At 37.4% G+C, this 18,469-nt stretch overlaps 2 protein-coding genes across 4 annotated transcripts in view; one reads left to right on the top strand and one right to left on the bottom strand.

The window, feature by feature from the left end:
* FBXO8 (F-box protein 8) overlaps positions 1–4,789 on the bottom strand; it is a 17,692-nt gene extending 12,903 nt beyond the window's left edge. The window contains exons 1-2 of one of the 2 annotated variants that reach the window (XM_082760322.1): positions 4,592–4,789; positions 205–544 (exon numbers count right to left, since the gene is read on the bottom strand). In XM_082760322.1, coding sequence (XP_082616448.1) covers positions 205–536 — 332 coding nt within the window. In that variant the 5' untranslated portion in view covers positions 537–544; positions 4,592–4,789. Of the gene's footprint in view, positions 1–204; positions 545–4,243; positions 4,437–4,591 lie in introns of those variants that run through there. The other variant, XM_082760321.1, reaches the window with a different exon arrangement.
* CEP44 (centrosomal protein 44) lies at positions 4,736–18,469 on the top strand. 2 transcript variants are annotated; one of them, XM_082760319.1, is made up of 11 exons: positions 4,736–4,852; positions 6,693–6,842; positions 7,499–7,646; positions 8,600–8,746; positions 9,953–10,060; positions 11,692–11,850; positions 12,223–12,432; positions 15,393–15,462; positions 17,417–17,544; positions 17,806–17,843; positions 18,221–18,468. In XM_082760319.1, the coding sequence occupies exons 2-11, from the start codon at positions 6,754–6,756 to the stop codon at positions 18,276–18,278; spliced, it is 1,155 nt and encodes a 384-aa protein (XP_082616445.1). In that variant the 5' UTR covers positions 4,736–4,852; positions 6,693–6,753; the 3' UTR covers positions 18,279–18,468. The 2 variants fall into 2 exon arrangements, with proteins under 2 accessions (XP_082616445.1, XP_082616446.1); XM_082760320.1 differs by lacking the exon at positions 4,736–4,852 and adding an exon at positions 4,872–5,034 and having other exon boundaries at positions 18,221–18,469.

Here is an 18,469-nt window from a genome sequence, read left to right as displayed (position 1 = left end):
TTGTACAGTAACATCTACTAATACTTGATAGTAATTACAAATCCAGAATAACATTTTAAAACTGTACTCAAGCTTCTCCTTTTAACTTAGCAAAGGTTTTCTAAGGATTGAACAACACAAAATGCATTTTGAGACAACATTTAAGTTTAATAATTGTTTTTACTATTTCCAGGTAACAATTTTTTGTTTGTTTGTTTTGCTTACCCTTGCCAGAGAAGCTCATCATTAGCAAGATCCTGCCAGACGCACGAAGCTAGACAGAGATCAGTTGCATTCAGGTATGACAAAATGGTAAAACTAAGCTCTGGTGGCAGCATTTCCAAGTTAATGAATCCTTCTTGCTCTTTAGATTTTCTTGTCTTTAATAGATGGTAGATATCAATGCCTCCTTGGGTTTGTTTCCGGTGGCTTGTATTGTTAGAAACATTGTTAGTAGCTATCCTCCTGCCATGTTCTCTGGTAAGATAGCCTTGTCCACTGTACCCTTGCTGTTGCAATTGCTGGTTCCTAGCAACTCTCCAGAGTCCCTGACCCATCTGCGAGCCTGTTGGACATAAAAATACAAGTTAAATATTCTCAGCTATTTAAAAATATTTGTAAGACAGAGTCAGGTCAGATTAGAAAATTAAAATTGGAAGTTTGTTCTGAATAACAAAAAAGTGACTTTTATCAAAGTTATGCTGACAGTTTATTCTGTCTACAAAGGAGCAACTACATAAATACTGGAAACAAAAATCATAATAAAAACTAGAAGATTTTTTTCCAAATGTTTCCTTGCTTCAAGAATTACAAAATTAACAAAAAAACTTCTGCAAACAGTATCACAGATTATTTATGTCTGATGCAAGTTAAGAAGACCCAACCAGCAGAGCATTTGTAATTATCTTTTTCACGCTTCCTTTAAATGTAATTAAAAAAGCTTATTTAGAAATACTGAAATGCTATAAAATGTAAGGAAAAATGAAATTGTCCTCAGTATTGGAAAGCACATAAAAATAGGCTGACATTAAGGCAACACTTAACTTAGGAATGGCTTTTAGCTACAGTATTTCTAACTTACTTCAGTGATTATATATTAAGGATTCACTTTGTTTGTGAGAACTCAAAACCTTTGGTTTATAAGAGATCCACCAGATGGTCGGTAGATAACATAGAAAGGTAAGAAAAAAAAGTAAAGTGAAAAAAGTTTTTGAAAATCCTGAAAACTGTAGGAACCACAGTGACCTACCTAAGCTTTTCTTTCTTTTTTTTTTTTTTTTTTTTTTTTTTAAAAGCACTGTGACAAAGAATAAAGAAATAAATTTAAGGCAACACTGAGGTTGAATTCTGAAATCATTGTGACAGTAAGTTCAGTTACTGTGTTGAACAATTCTCCAAAATGTAAGGCCACTGCTTTGAAAGCCTGGAAGTCTTGATTGGAACACAAGGTGGTGTCTATTCCTCTCTTTGCTGTTCCTCTCTACAGCCTTTTCAATGTCTGCATTACGATCTCATATCCCAAACCCTTGAGAGGTACCCCAGAAGTACTTAGACTGAATGTAAGAGACAGGATTAAACGTCACCTCACACAAAAACTCACTGGCTTCTGTATTTACTTATCACAACTTGTACACTGCATCCATTTATTTTTGTCAAACTTGGCTGCAGATTGTAATAAAGACAACAGATCCTCTAAGCTATTCAGGTTCAATGATTTCTGAAAGCCACAATTCAAATTTCAGTAATAACCTGCATTTACTAAGAGGGAAAATTAAAGTATAATATATCACACTAATTCATTATTGGAATATTGTCTGAATCCCATCACAAGTAGTGCGTATATGGTGATACATCTGATGTTCTGGCTTTTGCTACAATGACAGACCACTCCAAGTAATCATAGTAGGAATCTGCAAGATCCCGATGCTGGCTTTCGAGAAAGAAACCTGTATGGTTTGTTAGGATCTCACATGCATTTAAAGTTATTTATATTTTACTAGCAGAGGGAATTAAAAATGGGACTTTAAAAGTGTTAAAAGTTGGCAAGAGATGGAAACTGTTCTACATATGCAGAAAGAAACAGGCCACAAATAAGGTGAGTGATGAAAATGGAGAAATTACAGAAAATATAGAAAAAAGAGCATAAGCAATGGAAAGCCCTTGGTAATTTGTGCCGATGTTTACAAAATCCAGATGTAAATTAAACACGTATTCAAGATAAAGAACTGCCTACATCTTTAATTGCCCAGCTAGATTAAAATAAGAGGTAGCAACTTTTTTTTTCTTAAAGCAATATGATTCCCAGAGCTGTAGTTGCTCAGTGCTACTTTTTTCTGTCTTTGAACAGCTAAATCTCTCCAAGGAGAACGAATGTTAATCCCACAGGAGGATCACCAGTGCTGTTGCAATAAAGTCAAGAGCTATTAAATGAATCAATGTTAGGTGTGCCAGAATTGGCATTTGGGACTACAAGCATAAACCCATCAAGTCTCCTGCCACTCCCAACTCCAGCTGCTGCTTCTATTGCTGGAAAGAGCAGACAGGGTATATTTGTGCAGTAAAGAACGAAGCTCAGAACCAGTTTGTTTGGGTAGGCCACACAAAAGCCAGGAGCTAGGAGGAGACTTTCCTAGGGGATGAAAAGTGCAGATAAAGAAAATTTCTGAGCAAATACAGCCTTTCAAAAAGGGTTACTATCGGTGAACTAGAGGATTCAATTAAGATGGCATTCCTATTTTGCTAGGCAATGTATATAAGCAAGAAAAAATACAACAGCATTCAAATATTAAACATGAAATTTTACATAGTAAGAAATAATAAAACCTATGTGAACTGTGTATGTCAAGTAAGGAGAAAGGAAAGTTCTGCTAGATCTTCTCATTAAGGTAGTTTTTTGTTAGCCAAATTAAGGAATGCATTTTGCTAGTATTTTTGACATCTACTCTGATGTTAGTTTCCATCATTATAGAAAAGCTACATTTCTATATATGTTTGTTAACTGCAAACTGATAAAAGAAGTGTTTCAAAAGCACTAATGATTTGGACATACTTTATATATGTCCATATAAATAAAAGGCCAAAAAAAGTAGCAACAAGAAATTTTCAAGGCTCTGAGGTACATTAGGGATCATATTGTGGCAAACTGCATAACTGTAATATACCAAAAAGACAAGACAGAAAGAACAACAGCAACAACAGCAGTATATGAAACAGACTGTAGGAAGGCTGCGCCCAGTGAGTTATCAAGCAAACTTTATGGTGTTTGGTAAAGATCTAGCAATTTTATAATAGCTTTCAAACCTCTTCAAGGTCAGATTATCTTTCTGTTTCGTATACAACACCTGTAAAGAATTTGGTCATGATTGCAGGGGATCAAGATTTCCTACCTAGGAAATTACATATTCAAATTTCAGTTGCTAGCTTACTGTCTTTACTGCAATACCCAGCTAGCAGTTCCTGTTCACAGAATATGCTCTGTTGAGCAATACTGAGCTAACAAGAGCACTAACACTTGCTGCTGGTTTATCACCCTACACAACGCTAAGCGTGACACATCACTTACAGCACAACCACTTCTAAATTATTTAACACAAAAAAGTGGCTCTGAGACAAAAACAAACAAACAAAACGATCAAGAAACTAGAGCTCTTATAACGTACTCACATACTTACACAAACGATACCACTGCAGAAATATTGTAAACAGGCTTTTAATTGATGCTCTATTCTAAGTACCAACTGAAGAAGTTCAGATGACGGGAAGAGAGACACAACCCAAACCACTCAGAAACGGCTGCTGGAAACTGACAGGCTTTAATGCATGTGCGGCTACCCAGCAGCTGCCATGCTTCATGTCTGTTGGATCGCGTCCCCCTTCCCCTATCAAGCAATCGCCTTTGGCTTTGCGGTAATCCTGGATAAACGCTGTGAGAACTGACTCGTAACACACGATGAGTCAACTCACTGCTATTACACGGCCCTTAGCGCAATGGCGCCCAAAAGTATATTTTCCAATTATTTTGAATGTCCATTTTCAACCTCCAGGTTCAGTAAGTCGCTCAAATGTGGGCACCAACCCTCCAATTGACATAACTTTATCTAACAATGGAAACCTTTGGGTGGTTTGAGCACACGAAGTAAGCAGGGAACACAACGTGAAGCATATTATTTATAAGGCGCTGACCCCCGTGGCTGTGCCTGCCCCACGCCTGATTTGGGTGCACAGGGCAGCACCGAACGGCGTCTCCCTCGCCTCGCCCCCTTACCTGGCTCTCCAAAGCCTGCTCGGAGACCTGAAGACAGGGCGCTGAGCGCTGCCCGCGTTAAACCAGAGGGGCTCGGTGGCTGCCACCCGGCCGGATAACGCCCAGCACAGGGGCCGGGCACAGATCTCCGGGGGGCTCCGTGCAGCGCCCATCAAACCCCGCGGGCAGGGCGCCCCGCAGCAGCCCCTCGGGCACCCCGGGCCCCCCCGGTCCCTTCTACTCCGGGAGAGGCGACGCCCCCGCGCCCCCATTGGCCCTTCCCGTTTGTCCGCCGCTTCCGATTGGCCGCGCCGCCCGTCCGTCTGCCGCCGGCTGCCCCGCCGAGGGCAGCCCTCCGGGGCCCCTTACCTGTGCGGGCTCGGCTCCCAGCCGCCGCCGCGACGAGCCCGCTGCCAGCCGGGGCGGGGGCCGCGCCGGGCAGAGCGGGGCTGGGTGGAGGGAGGAGGCAGGGGGAGCCCGGCAGCCCCTCGGGCGCGCAGGGAGGCCGCCGCCGCCGCGTCTCCTGCCGGGCTGGGGCTGTTGTTGCTGGAAGTGGCGTCACGGCGGAGGGACGCGCTGGAAGCGGAAGCGGCCGTTGGGCCGCGCGGCGGCGGGCGCCTGAGGCGGGCGGTGAGTGCCGGGGCCGCGCCGGGCGGGGCGCGGCGGCCTCCGGAACCCCGGGCGGGGGTCCCGGCCCTGCCCCCGTCGGGAAAGCAGCGCTGCGGGGACGGGGCTGCGCCAGGGGGTTACTGGGCTGAGCACCATGGGGCACAGTAAAAATAATAAAAACAGACGGAGCGTCGTGACTGCAGGCTTGTATTTTTTTTTTTTTTAAATTTATTTTTTTTTTTTTAAGGGAAGTTTGGTCAAGAAGTTCCTTTTTGTCTTTTTGCCTCAGGTTTTTGTAGTATCGAGTAACGAGTTTGTAAGGTGGAGTGCTCGGCTGAGTTCCTTTCTAGTAATTCTAAGCCTAAGGTGTTTGAGGAGTGGCAGAGGGAGCTGGGGTTCTTCGGCCTGGAGAAGAGGGGGCTCAGGGAAGATCCTGTTGCTCTCTACAGGTACCTGAGAGGAAGGTGTGGGGAGCTCGGGGTTGGCCTCCTCTCACAGGTACCTAGTGATAGGACCAGAGGGAATGGCCTCAAGTTACACCAGGGGAGGTTTAGGTTGGAAGTTAGGAGACATTTCTTCTCAGAAAGAGCAGTCAGGCATTGGGATGGGTTGCCCAGGGCCATGATGGAGTCCCCATCCTTGGGGGTGTTCACAAAAAGGCTGGACCTGGTGTTTAGGAACATGGTTTAGTGAGTGACATTGGTAGCAGGGGGATGGTTGGACCAGATGATCCTGAAGGTCTTTTCCAACCTTAATGATGCTATAATTCTGTTTTGGTCTTTTGGTTTGTAGTGGCTGAATGCTACCTGTCAGCAAGATAAACTACCTCACAGAATTCTGTATCTTGAGATAATACCTTCATGCATGTGCTGTCTGGCAGTACGTCCTCACTACTTTGCCTGGTAAAACACAAAGTACTGGTTTTCTGGCAGGAAGAGGCATTCCAAAGTCTGCCTGATTCTAGCAGAAAAGCAAATGATAAATTTCTGCTCAAAGGTTTCACAGCTGAAATCATTACTTTTATGCAGGCTTTTGGGGAAATATCATGAAGGATAATGGTAATTATTCTGAAGGATAAATAGCAACTCTCCATTGCCAGTTTTTTAGATCTCTCATGGCAGCTTTTTTTTTTTTTTTTTTCCAGTCTCCCCAACCTCCACCTGAGAACTTACTAATCAGTACTGCTTGCTTTAAAAGTATAAATTTTCCTGTACTTTGTCCCTTTGAAAAAGCTGTTCTGGGTGTTCGTGATCTCCTGCATTGTTGATTCTATTTTGTTGTCATTTTTTTCTTCTTGCAGTCCTCCTTGCAGGATAGTTCTGCAGAGAGAGGCACCTCTTTGTAGTTTGTTTTGTGTCATTAGATGAGTCTGTTCTGTGAAGCAAAGCTCATAATAAAAGCAGGTTTTCAGCTTGAGCGTGACAATGTAGAGGTTGAACTGGACCTCTTGCTCATAGTTCCAGTTAGCTTAGTCCTATCTTGAAGTATCTGGGCAGCCTGTTGCTACACTTCCCCGTGAACAACTTTAAGCATTCTTAATGGATCGTCTAAATAGAGAAGTATTGTCTGATTTGAAACAGCAAAGAAACTTGTTCGCTCATTTTTAGTTGATTTAGGAAGTCCTAAATTCTTGATATGCATTCAGATCTCTGTCTTTAAAGATCTGATAGTTGATGGGATTAGGCATTGCTACTTGATCCTGATACTGAAGGAATGAGGAAGATGAGTGGTATTAGTATTGAACCATAGCTCTGTGCTGTATTGTAACACTTTGGAAAGGCCTGTAGAAAAGATGACCTGTTAAATTTCAATAATAATTCTATTACATTTAGTAATTTTATTTTATTTTATTTTTTTTAAGGGGGAGAGTGTACGATATTACATCTCTCTCATAATCTGAAAGAAGAATAGAATTTGGAATAATGGCAACAGGAGACCTAAAAGGAAGTCTAAGAAAAATAGAACAAGGACTTCGCTTGTTAAATTATCCAAGAGATGTAGATTATACAATGTAAGTAGCAGTGTGAATGAATTATGCTAATACGTGATGACAGCAAAATGTGTAAAGAAAATATGTATAAATATTAGCTTTGCATCCAGTGATGAGTAAGCACAAAGGGTATGTCTATGAAAAGTTGAGGTTTGATAAATAGGGACTTTAACTAGAGGTAGTGCAATTTTGCTCATCTAAGCGATCCTTAGAATAATTCTAACGTCTACCACTATCTTGCTGCTCTTTCTTCTGGTGTTTTTTTTTTTTTTTTTTTTCCAGTTCTGTGATTAATCTGTCATCTTCCTTATTTCTTTGTAAGTGCTAGCAAGACTTTCCTCAGGAATTTTCATCATGTAAAAATCACAAACAAGGTGTTCAACGCTGAGCTAGAAATGCTCTTGGGCTTTAGACCTGCCAATGTTAGAATGATATGAGAGGTCACACAAAATCATTGTTTCAAAAGTTTTACAGATAATAATAAGGACTGCTGAATGAGATACGTGGTAAGTTCCTATGACTCAAGATAGCTAGAGGAAAAACTTAAGGAGAAACAGTACAACTTGGGTGTCACATGCTGGCAGTATTAAAACACCTTTCAAGTAAAATGTTTGTAATCATGTAATTAAGGGCTTTTGATATCTCCTGATATATAAAATACTTTTGTTTCTCAACAGGTTAGTGAAGGGTGATCCAACTTCATTTTTACCTATCATCAATTATTGTTTTACATCTTTCTCTACTCAAATAGCAGAACTTCTGGTAAAGTGTGATGTGGAGCTTACAGCAAAGAGCGACTTGCGTTTTATTGAAGCTATTTATAAGGTATCTGTCTTCATATTCCCTGCAAAAGAGACACTATTTTGTGTATGGCCTCATAAAAACTAAACATCTAGTGAGAGTAAAAGTTTTTGGCTGTGAATAGGAACTGCAATTCAGTTAAGATTTAAGATGAGTAGTGACTAAATGTAGGGCAAGTTTTTATTTAGATTTTCCTGAAAATAGGAAAGGATATTGTTCAAATTTTAATTTTAGGACAGTCGTAGAAGCAGTAACATAATTGAGTTTTATTTTAGGTGTGAGGAATATGGAAATATTTGTTGCACAATAAGTTACATAGAGAGAAGTGACCTTAGAAGAAATCATAACCAGCAAAAAAAAAACAAAAGTAAAAGTCAGTAATTGTAATAAAGACACAACAAAGAAACAGTTATTTTAAAACATCAGGCCAAATTAATATTAGAAGTCTAGTTCTTAAGAGTTTATAAATTGAAATCAAATCATATTCTTTAGGCTGAATCAAAATAATTTTACATATTCTTAAATATAGACATAAGCATGTTTTATAAATGGAGACTGGATGTATTAACTAGTACTGGCTTATTCATACTAGCTTTCCATACGATGATAGCAGAGAATCCTTTACAAAGTCTCTATGTGAGCCTTAGTTAGGCGTCCGACTCATTTGCTGATATCAGTACAAACTTACTGTGCATTCACTGTGGAAAGGTTGTTTTTAACTTTTTTTATAATTAACATCTATAATAAAATAATGTTTTAGACTGACATAAATTTTGCAAGTGTGATGTGAACAAAATACTTCTGGAAGAGGTGTATTGAAAATCTAGCCAGAAGAAACAGCTGAGTGTATGTAAACAACCAAATGAAAAAAGGATTCATTCTGAATTGCAGAATGAAAGAAAGATAAGAACCTGAGCATGCTATTTTTACAATAAATTATATGGTGATTTTTGAAAGCAAACTCTATTTTGTTGCAGCTTCTTCGAGATCAATTTCAATATAAACCAGTTTTAACAAAACAGCAGTTTCTTCAGCTTGGCTTTGCAGAGCGAAAAATACAGATTGTTTGTGACATTATCAACTGTGTGGTGAAAAAGCATAAGGAATTAAGTAACTTGAATAAGGTACTAATCAAATGGTAACTCTATTATGAGGTATGTTTCTTCTGACATATTCTTGGTGCTGCAGGTAGAAGGTGAAGATCAGTTTATCTGAAGATGAAGCATTACTGATAGTCAAAGTAGGGGGAAAATTAGTATGAAGTTCACCTAAGATTTTTAGAGTGCTGTTGGGTATACAAAAGATGTGAAACTGACAATGTAGTGTATAAACAAAATAGAATTACTAAAACAAAGATTAATCAAATACTTTAACTTTATGGTAGGTGGTGTATCTTCTATATTTCTCAACATAGTGAATGTTTATGTAACTTTACAGGTAGATTTTAAAAACAAAGCAAAATCCTCTGCTATGTTGAAGCTCTGGTAACATTTAATTAAAACATGAACTTGTGTTTGTGTTTTGGTGGTACGCATCTTAAGTCCGATTATTAATCATGTTTGATGGACATTGTTAAAGTATTTTTATCATTGTATGTTATATTTAAAGGCATCTTGATTTAAAAAAAATAAATCAGTCTTTGTATTTTACAGGAGTTTGTTTCATATGATTTTATAACATCTTCAGAACTTGTATTTATTTCATTTGTCACCTTTGGGAGCATAATTACATACTTTTTTTGTTCCTGAAGTTTAAGTCTTTCAACTTCTTCAGTCTGGAGAAGAGAAGGCTTTGGAGAGACCTTAGAATAGCCTTCCAGTACCCGGAGGGGACCTACAAGAAAGGAGAAGAGAGGGACTCTTTCACACAGTGTAGTGATAAGACTAGGAGAAATGGTTTTAAACTGAAAGATTAGGATAAAAGATTTAGAATAAAACTAATTACCCTGAGGGTGGTGAGGCAGTGGAAGAGGTTGTCTGGAGAAGCTGTGGATGCCCCATCCCTGGAAGTTTGGATGGGGCTTTGGGCAGCTTGATGTAGTGGGAGGTGTCCCTGCCTAGGGGATGGAACTGGGTGATATTTAAGGTTCCTTCCATTCCAAACCTTTGTGATTCTATGAACTTTGTTGCAAGTTGTCATTTACACTTGTGACCAACTTTGTTGCAGCCTTGTGTAGGTGTTACCAGTATAATGCATTCATTCTAAGATCTATTTTTGTCTGTTAATTTAGTATATAATTTATTTAGACAGTGTTGTATTGCAGAGGTTTGAATGTCTTTGTGTGCTGTGCCTGTTAATGACACACCCTCCACCCCCTTTTCAATTTGAAGGTTAAATCCCAAATGAGGAAGAAACTCAGACCTTTAAAGTGTGAAATATGGTCAAACTGTGGTACTGTCCCTGCTGGTCCCAATGGCAGTGCTGTGAATTCCAAACAGGTATGAATGTAGTTGTTATATTGTATGTCTAAATGTTAATCTGATTTATAATCTAATCTCCCAGGCTCTTTCTAGAATATGTGCTTTCACTTAACTTCTAATGTTTGATCACACTAGGTATCTTTTTCAAAATGTGCATGACTGAAATAATAGCTATGTTCTGGTTTTGGCTGAGATAGAGTTAATTTTCTTCACAGTGTCTGGTATGATGTTGTGTTTTGGATTTAGGATGAGAATAATGCTGATAATAAACTGGTGCTTCAGTTGCTGCAGAGCAGTGCTTGCACAGAGCCAAGGACTCTTCAGCACCTCGTGCTGCCCCGCCAATGAGGGGGCTGGGGGCGCACAAGGAACTGGGAGAGGAGGGCAGCTGACCCAAAGTAGTAAAAGGGATGTCCCATACCTCCTGGTATTACACTGAATGGGGAATACAGGGGAAGTTGGCTGGTGGGGGCTGCCGCCACTTGGAAAGGAGCTAGGCATTAGTTGATGAGCAGTGAGTAGGTGCATTGTGCATCACTTGTTTTGTACATGTTATTATTTATTATGATCACTGTTTCTTTCTTTTTTGTCCTATTAAACTGTCCTTATCTCAACCCATGAGTTTTACATTACCAATTCTTTTCCCCATCCCACTGGGAGGGAGGGAGTGAATGGCTTTGTGGTGCTTAGCTGCCTGCTGGGTTAAACCACAACAAGCTATTACTGAAAAAATTGTTTCTCTTTTACTGAGCAGCTGATCTCACTCTCGATAGTAACAATCTAGTAGTGTTATCTCTTAGTTGCATTATACAAAAAAGGAGGAACAGTAATCAAAATGAAGATGCAATTGGGAAAAAACAATATACATCCTTTTTGGAGATTGAATTGTGTTTGGCTTGACATTGTGCTGGTTTCAATGTAGGTTTCAAAATACCTTTTACTCTTCGGGTATGTGTGCAAGTATATTGAGAATTCCATTGAAGAAAAGAATGCCAGCTTCACTAAAACATGTAGTAATCTGCAAGTGTTAGTGCACAAAGCTAGTAATTATGGATTCTTAATCATTAGGTATTTTGTACTGTGAGAGGTAGAGAGCATAAGACTTGGGAAGAAGGGCAGAATTTGTCTTTCGCTCTCTTGGAGGAAAGTATTCAAAGAAAGTGAAACATGTAGCTAATAGGACTACTTTGGCAGTAGCCAAGGAAAAGAGTTCCAAGCTTCCTAGTTCTATTTATTTTTTTTCTTTTTGAATGGTATAGAGGTAATTTTAATGTTGAAACTGTTGTTTCATGCCTCCGTTCATACTTTGAAATCTAATAACCTGAGAAATCATTAATGCTTTTTTTATACAATAAGAAAGGCAATTAATGATTTCAGTACTGTACAAGAAATACCAGGGTATTCAGTAGCTATGATAAATTGTGTGAATATTTGTTTTACAATTCTTTCACATGTATGTGATTATTTTTCAAAACTTCAACTGCTATTGCTTTCTATGTTTTGCAGCCAGTTGGGAAAAGTTTATTAGATAAACACCTAGCCTTTTTTTTTTGTGATAGATCTTTTTTTTTTTCTGTTAAGTGTCTGAGGAATTGCAGTTTCTTGTAATGATCAACACCAATGATTTTTTTTTTTGACATGCTCAAAAGGTACCTCAAGTAGAACGGCACTCAGGGAGTGAAGTTAGCGATGACCTTCATCCAGCGCCCCTTTGTTCAGCACCGCTTCATCCACCACCCCTTCCAGACGAGGGAGGTAATGAAGAATTGTGCATAGATGATGATGTTGTGGAAGTTCAATGTGAACAAGTAAGACTTTTTATTTTAGATGTCCACGTGTATTCTTAATATTTCTTATGGGACTTTTCTAAAGAGGGGAGGCTTTAAAAAAGATAGCTGGATTCTTCTTAAATGTAACTACAAACATAAATACACAACAAATGATAGGGGGGGGATAAAAAAAAAAGTCAGAGTCTACTGTCTTTACAAGAGACAATTCTGTTAAATTTCTATAAAAGCTTAGTTCTGTGAATGCTGTTAATGACAATTCTAAAAGATTACTTTCTAACGTAGCAGAATGTGGTTGTTGAACATGAGGAAAATTCCACTTAGCTTATTTGATCAAACTATGAATTATATCTATGTCAAAATCAGAGAATGTGTTCTTATCCGTATTTTCAGGTCATAGAAGATAATTCTCAGATTGAGTTCCTAAGGACCCAGCTTGCTGATTGCCAGGAAAAGCTTCATAAACTAGATTGGATTGAAGATAGGCTACATGCTGTAGAAGAGCGACTGAAAGGAAAGATTACTATAGACGAGAAGGACTGGAATAATTTGTTGAGCCGAGTTTTGCTCCTTGAAACAGAATTACTGGTGCAGTCCAGAAAGGTATATCAACTTCCATTTTTCTTCTATAACAAAAAGGCACATATAACTATCAAAATATTTTTTTTTAGTGTTATGTAGACATTACCAGATAACAGAAGTGTTGCCAGACATGGCACTCTCAGCCTGTTTATGCTTTTCTCGCCTCCTGATGTATGCCCTTTGCTATTTTTATAGGGGTGATCTTGTATTCAAGTGCTGTTCATGGAGTTGGTGATATTTTTTTCTTTGACTGTGTAGTTCTGTTGCTTTCTCATGCTCTGAAGTAAAGCTCTCCATTGGAAAAGGTTTCCTTTCAGGAACAGCAGGTATAGCTCAGCATATAGGGGGGTTCTTCACAGAGAGGGTGGTTGTACACTGGAACAGGCTCCCCAGGGAAGTGGTCACTGCACCGAGCCTGTCTGAATTTAAGAAGAGATTGGACTGTGCACTTAGTCACATGGTCTGAACTTTTGGGCAGACCTGTGCGGTGTCAAGAGTTGGACTTGATGATCCTTAAGGGTCCCTTCCAACTCAGGATATTCTATGATTCTATGATATTTTCATGAGTAATGACCATGTGTGGTTTTTATTTGTTAGTGAACTTTTAGAAGGAAGCTTTTGTAGACTTGTAATTATACTATATTTTGAAAACATACCATTTCTGTAGTGGAGGATTTCATTATGTCAGGGGTACATTTAAGCTTGCTTTTTTTGGTCCATGTCATCAAATTTTATCTCATACTGGACTGCAATTGTTGTTGCAGTAATCTATGAGGTAGCATTTTTTCCACTGATTCAGCTGAATTCATATCTTTTAATTCTCCACACTGATCTCTAATCATATACATCTGAAAGATTGTCTTCATTCTATATATCTAAAGTTGTCAAAAATAAGTGGTACAATGGAAAATAAAGAGTTAATGGGAAAAGTTAATTCCCTCTTTAGTCCTACTGCTATTTTGAGGCTATCTTGTAAATTTGTAGCCTAACTGATCTTTCTCCATTTTGCTCTTCCCTCCCGTTTTCTTCAGCCTTACTGAAGATGCTCGTTGTATTTTTAAATGTGGCAAGGTACTGTAACTGTGATGTGGCTGTATTTGACATATATGTCAGAGCAAATCAGGTGTTTTCTTACATTGAGACTCTTATTTCTCATGGTATTGAAACACCTTTGTATAAAGGCACACATTACATAATTTCATATATGTGCATGTGTTTTGAGCTTCAGTGACCCATAGCATCAATTTTGCCATTGCATGCTTGATTTCAAAATGTATTTGCATGTGTATCCAAAGGATACTGGGAGAATCTTCTCAGAAGTTGAAAACTTACGAAATACAGTTGATCAGTGTTTCATTTTTCTGTAGTTGTAAGAATGTTGAACTTACTTGTAATCAGGACCTCAGAGTGTATATCTGGTCCTGCAGTATGAAAATGTCGCTAATACTTGTACATAGTGTATAAAGACATTTTAATATTTTTTCCTGTGTTTCTTGAAAGTGTGCTAGTAACAGAAAGTCGTGAAATAGACAAGTGTTCAGACTAAGTGCTGGGATATTTCTGAAGGGTGTAGTTCAGACAGTAATGACTGACATTATCAATTACTTTTTTTTTTTTTTTTTGCTTAAGAGTTTCAATGGCTACTTTTGACAGCAGAATGGGAAGGCTTGTGATTCAAACTAGTCTTTTTCCTTCATTTCTGTAAATTTGGTTTATTATTACTCTGGTATCATATGTATTGAAGTAGTTCAGATGTCTAGAATACCTGCTGTGAAAATACTTAACACTAATACCACTCAAAAATTTCCAGTAAGATAATTGTATGTCTCTACTAGATGATACTGTAAGAAATTATCTGCAGAAATAATTTTAATTTTGGTTTTGCTACTTCTTTCAAAGCAAAAGAAGCAGTTTTTACATTAAAAAAAAAAAAGTCTTAAACTGTAACTTTTTTTTTCAACAGTCTCTTGAAAACTGCCAAGAAATAACCCTTTGGTTCAGAGAGTTGCTTCTTCTTTGTTTTTATGAAATTCCATCCAAGTTGTTCTTCGTAGATACAGAAGCAATTCAGAATTACTGCTTTCTTCTTAGTTTTGCATTTTTCAGGGAATTTCTGGCATCTAGCCAACATAGCAGGACCACTCTAAGATCTGTATTGCACTGCTGCCAAAGTAGCAGCAGCTGTGCATTTAACTCTGGGAAAATCTGATAGCTGCCAAATCTGTTCAATGAAACCAATTGGGCAGAAGCAGTCAGTGCAGATAATCTTTTTTTTCTTTTTTTTTTTTTTTTTTCTCCTCTGCCTTCTCTTAATTGCAGTTGTCTTCAGCTTGTTCCCACACAACACCTACTAATTCTTCCTCATTTACTTGGATATAATTCCCTGTTAACTAATATAGTTAGTCCAGTACATAAAGTGATATATTTTACTGCAGGGTGAGATTTGAAATTATAGTAATAGTTACTGGTTTAAAAAAAAGTCTGTTTTTGATTTTTTTCCTAAACTTTGAAATTAGGAAATTGCACATATTTGTTGTGAGTAGAACATCGGTTTTGATTCCTTGTTTATGAACAACCTTTTCTAAACTAGATTGAGTGGAACTGAGAATCTTTCTAGAAAATAACGGTCTCATTTAGGAGCCTGAAAAACTAGCTTAAACTAGACTTTTGAGTTCTAACCATTTAACTGAAATGAATTTCAGTTCATCTTTACACTGATTTCTAGGACTTCAGAAGCTGCATTTCTGATTATCAACTGTAAGTGGAAGGTTTGCTTACTTTAAGCTTCACAGCAGCCACCATCAAGATATAACTGTTAGCACAGGCTAAGTACAGTGTAACTGTTCATATCTGTGTAGTGCCAACATACTTGGATTGGTGTAGCACATGCATGCATATTTGGTACTTACGTATAACTTTGTTCAGTCAAAAGATGTCTTAAACAGGATATAAGGCTAAAATGCAGTAAACTTGTATTTCAGAGAGACTTGTCATCAGAGTTCAGCAGTGTATGTCAAGAACGTACTTCTAATACGATTCCAGTTTCTCCTGGTGAGTATTAATGTTTTTGTTTTTTTTAAATTAAGTCATATGCTAAGCACTTCTTGCTGACCTTGGCTAAAACAGTGGTTTTTAACTAGACAGTCAGTTGTGATTTAGAGACCTTTTAATTTAAATGCATGCTTCAGATAAGAAATGAATCTGCTAGCAATTTAATGTTTCTAATTTATTCTTTAGAAGCTGTATTTACTCCAAGTGTTTTAAAGTTATTAATGCAAATACATGGCATATTAATTAAGTTGTAAATAACACTCTACCAAAAGTCTCAGATGCAAATTTAAGGTGCTATAGAGTGAAAGCTGTGAAAAGTAATAATGTTGGCTGCACTTCAAAGCAGTTACAATGTTTTTGTTTTTTTTTTTTTTTAAATAAAATTTTCAAGTACAAAATAAATTTGCTGCCACGGGTTTATTATATCTAAAATAGTTGCATGTTTTAAGTTCTATTTACTTATAAAGGGGCTCAGGGAAAACTGAAGTTTTTTGTTCATAATCTGTGCTGAACGTTCTCTCTAGTTTCATCCCTTTTGAAAAAACAGCTATCCTCACTAGCTTTTGCACTGAGCTTTCTTATCTTGAATACCACAGCAAAAGCTTTTTTCAGTCTTCAGCTAAATTTTGGAATACACAAGAAGTCAATGAAACAGTGTTAAGTGGGAAGAAAACTAAAAATATTCTCTAGTTCTGAAGTAATTCTTATTTATTAATGGTAGCTTCTTAGCCTATATGTTTCGTCACTTTAATTTGGTCCGTCTCCTCTATGGTGGCTATTATCCCTATAACCATTAGTTAGGAGAGTATTGCATTTCGTATTCTCATTTATTAGGCCTTTTTGTCCCCTTCTGGGATATTAGATAGAGACTGGAAAGGAAACTAAGAATTTACTTCTGTTAATCTGAGTAATTCAGTTTGCTTGGAAATTAGGAAGGCCTCTTTACAGACCTTTTTACAGACTTAAACAAACAAACAAAAACAAACCTTGCCACTTGTTTACTTGCTTTTGTATGTTCAATGATTTATTATTGACACTTGAGGACTTCATAGTCAGCAAGTAGGTTGATGTCTTTAAAAGGTAACCTTTATGTTTTCAGATTTAGAGAATTAATCTGGATTTTCCAAAATATGATCCAGAAAATTGTAGGTTTAAAGGCTGTGCAGCCAGTCTTGATGCTTATATTGAGGATATGCAGTACTCAGAATGCATTTTTTTTTGCTTGTAGTGCTCTTCATGAATCGCTATTGTACTGAAGGAACACTTTTTAATTTTAATTGATTAAAATAATATATTTCAAGTACAGAATAGCGTAGCTGAACATGTTCCAGAGTTTTTATCTGTAGACGGTTGCAAGACTAAAAATAAGGACACAAACACTTGTTTTAAGTACTAAATTTTATTTTCCCTGACAATACTATTCTGAATTAAAGAATATCAAAGCCTTCCCAAAGTAGAAGATAGCATGCAGCACCCATTCATCAGAAACAGACCTAAAACTAGTCCAATGAGAGCAGAGCTAGGGAGACAAAAAAACTTATTTTTAGCTAAGTAAGTGATGACTTTATATTTTTGCTTATTAAAAGACAGGTTACCTTGCACAAATTAAAAATCATGTTTGAACAGGTGATTCACAATACAAATAATGTGAACATTCTGAAATTACTCTTAATATTCAATCCAGTAATTAAAGTTTAAGTGTTGATTTTACTGTAATCAGGATAAAAGGTAGCCTTCCTAGATAATCTTTTTGGAATTGGTCTTGTGTTATACATAATATACTCTACCTACCCTTGTTTTAAGAAATGAAAAAAAAACTAGTAGCTTTTTTTCCTCTCTAAACAATGCATTCTCTTCTGTTATTACATACTGTAAATCAAGCTATTTGATAGCTGACCTTGCAGTAAGAGAGCAAAAAGGCAAAGGTGACATAAAAATGAGTCTTTCTCAATAGATACAGAAAGGAAGGAGGAGATGCCAGAGAGTCTTCATCAGTCGTCTGGATACAGTTCACTATTATCCACAGACCCATCTCCTAAAGCCATGACCATTAATTCTCATGGTCTGACAGACATTTCAAAGGTAAGTAAAACTGGCAAGTGCTTAGTTGATTTCCTTTGTGGGGTCAAGAGAACAAGTAAGCATTCGTTTTAGTTGTATATACTACTAGTGAAAAACAAGGAAACTATGCAAAACTATGTCTAGGTCTGTCTCATAAAAATCCTTTCGATATGTAAACAGTGCTTAAAGTTACATTTTCTCAATGAATTTTTCAGGTTGAAAGTCCATCTGAAGAATGTTAGCTTTGAAGAGTTCACTAAACTTGTTGCTTTTAAATTGCAGGAGACAACAAGAGAAAGAATGGAAAGGATAAGTAAAATGTAAGTAATAGGAAAGGGCAGCAGGAATTCATTTCCCAGGAGGGAGTTGTACTGGGCTGGACTAAGGCTTATGGAGAACGTACATATGTGTTCCAAACCTCAAATGTCTCTTCATCAGGTGTGGCATTTCCTTATGACTGCACTGGATAATAAATCCACTTACAGTTCTGTATTTTTAGGATGAGTCACTGTTTTGGTTTCTAAAAAGTAATAGAAAGCATTGTTACTAGTACTAACTGGAGATTAAAGAGTGTTTAGAGTTTGATTGACAAGGAATAATATCTTTTGATAGAATTTTCTGGAATGAGCAACTTTGCCTTTTACTGTATTTTAATAAGCATGTGTGAGTGTGTAAACTTTTTTTTTTTAATTTTCAGAATAGAAGAAACCTCAGAATTGTTGAAAACCTCAAGTAAGGCCTCTGAGAAGACTTGAAAGAACAGGTCTTCAGACCTGGTCTCTCTAGACTTACGGATATCAAAATTAATATGTATGTTTGTACAGCATTAAATTTTTAATATATTGAATTTGTAATGATCACTGGTGCTTATACTCCTTTCAATAAATATCTTTTAATGCATCCATGTATTTTTTTTTTTTCTCCCTGACTTTTGGTTTTAAAAATT

The sequence above is a fragment of the Aythya marila genome (assembly GCF_965140915.1).
Source record: "Aythya marila genome assembly, chromosome: 4".
NCBI classification, from domain to species: domain Eukaryota; kingdom Metazoa; phylum Chordata; class Aves; order Anseriformes; family Anatidae; genus Aythya; species Aythya marila.
This window is presented reverse-complemented; position numbering and strand designations above follow the sequence as displayed.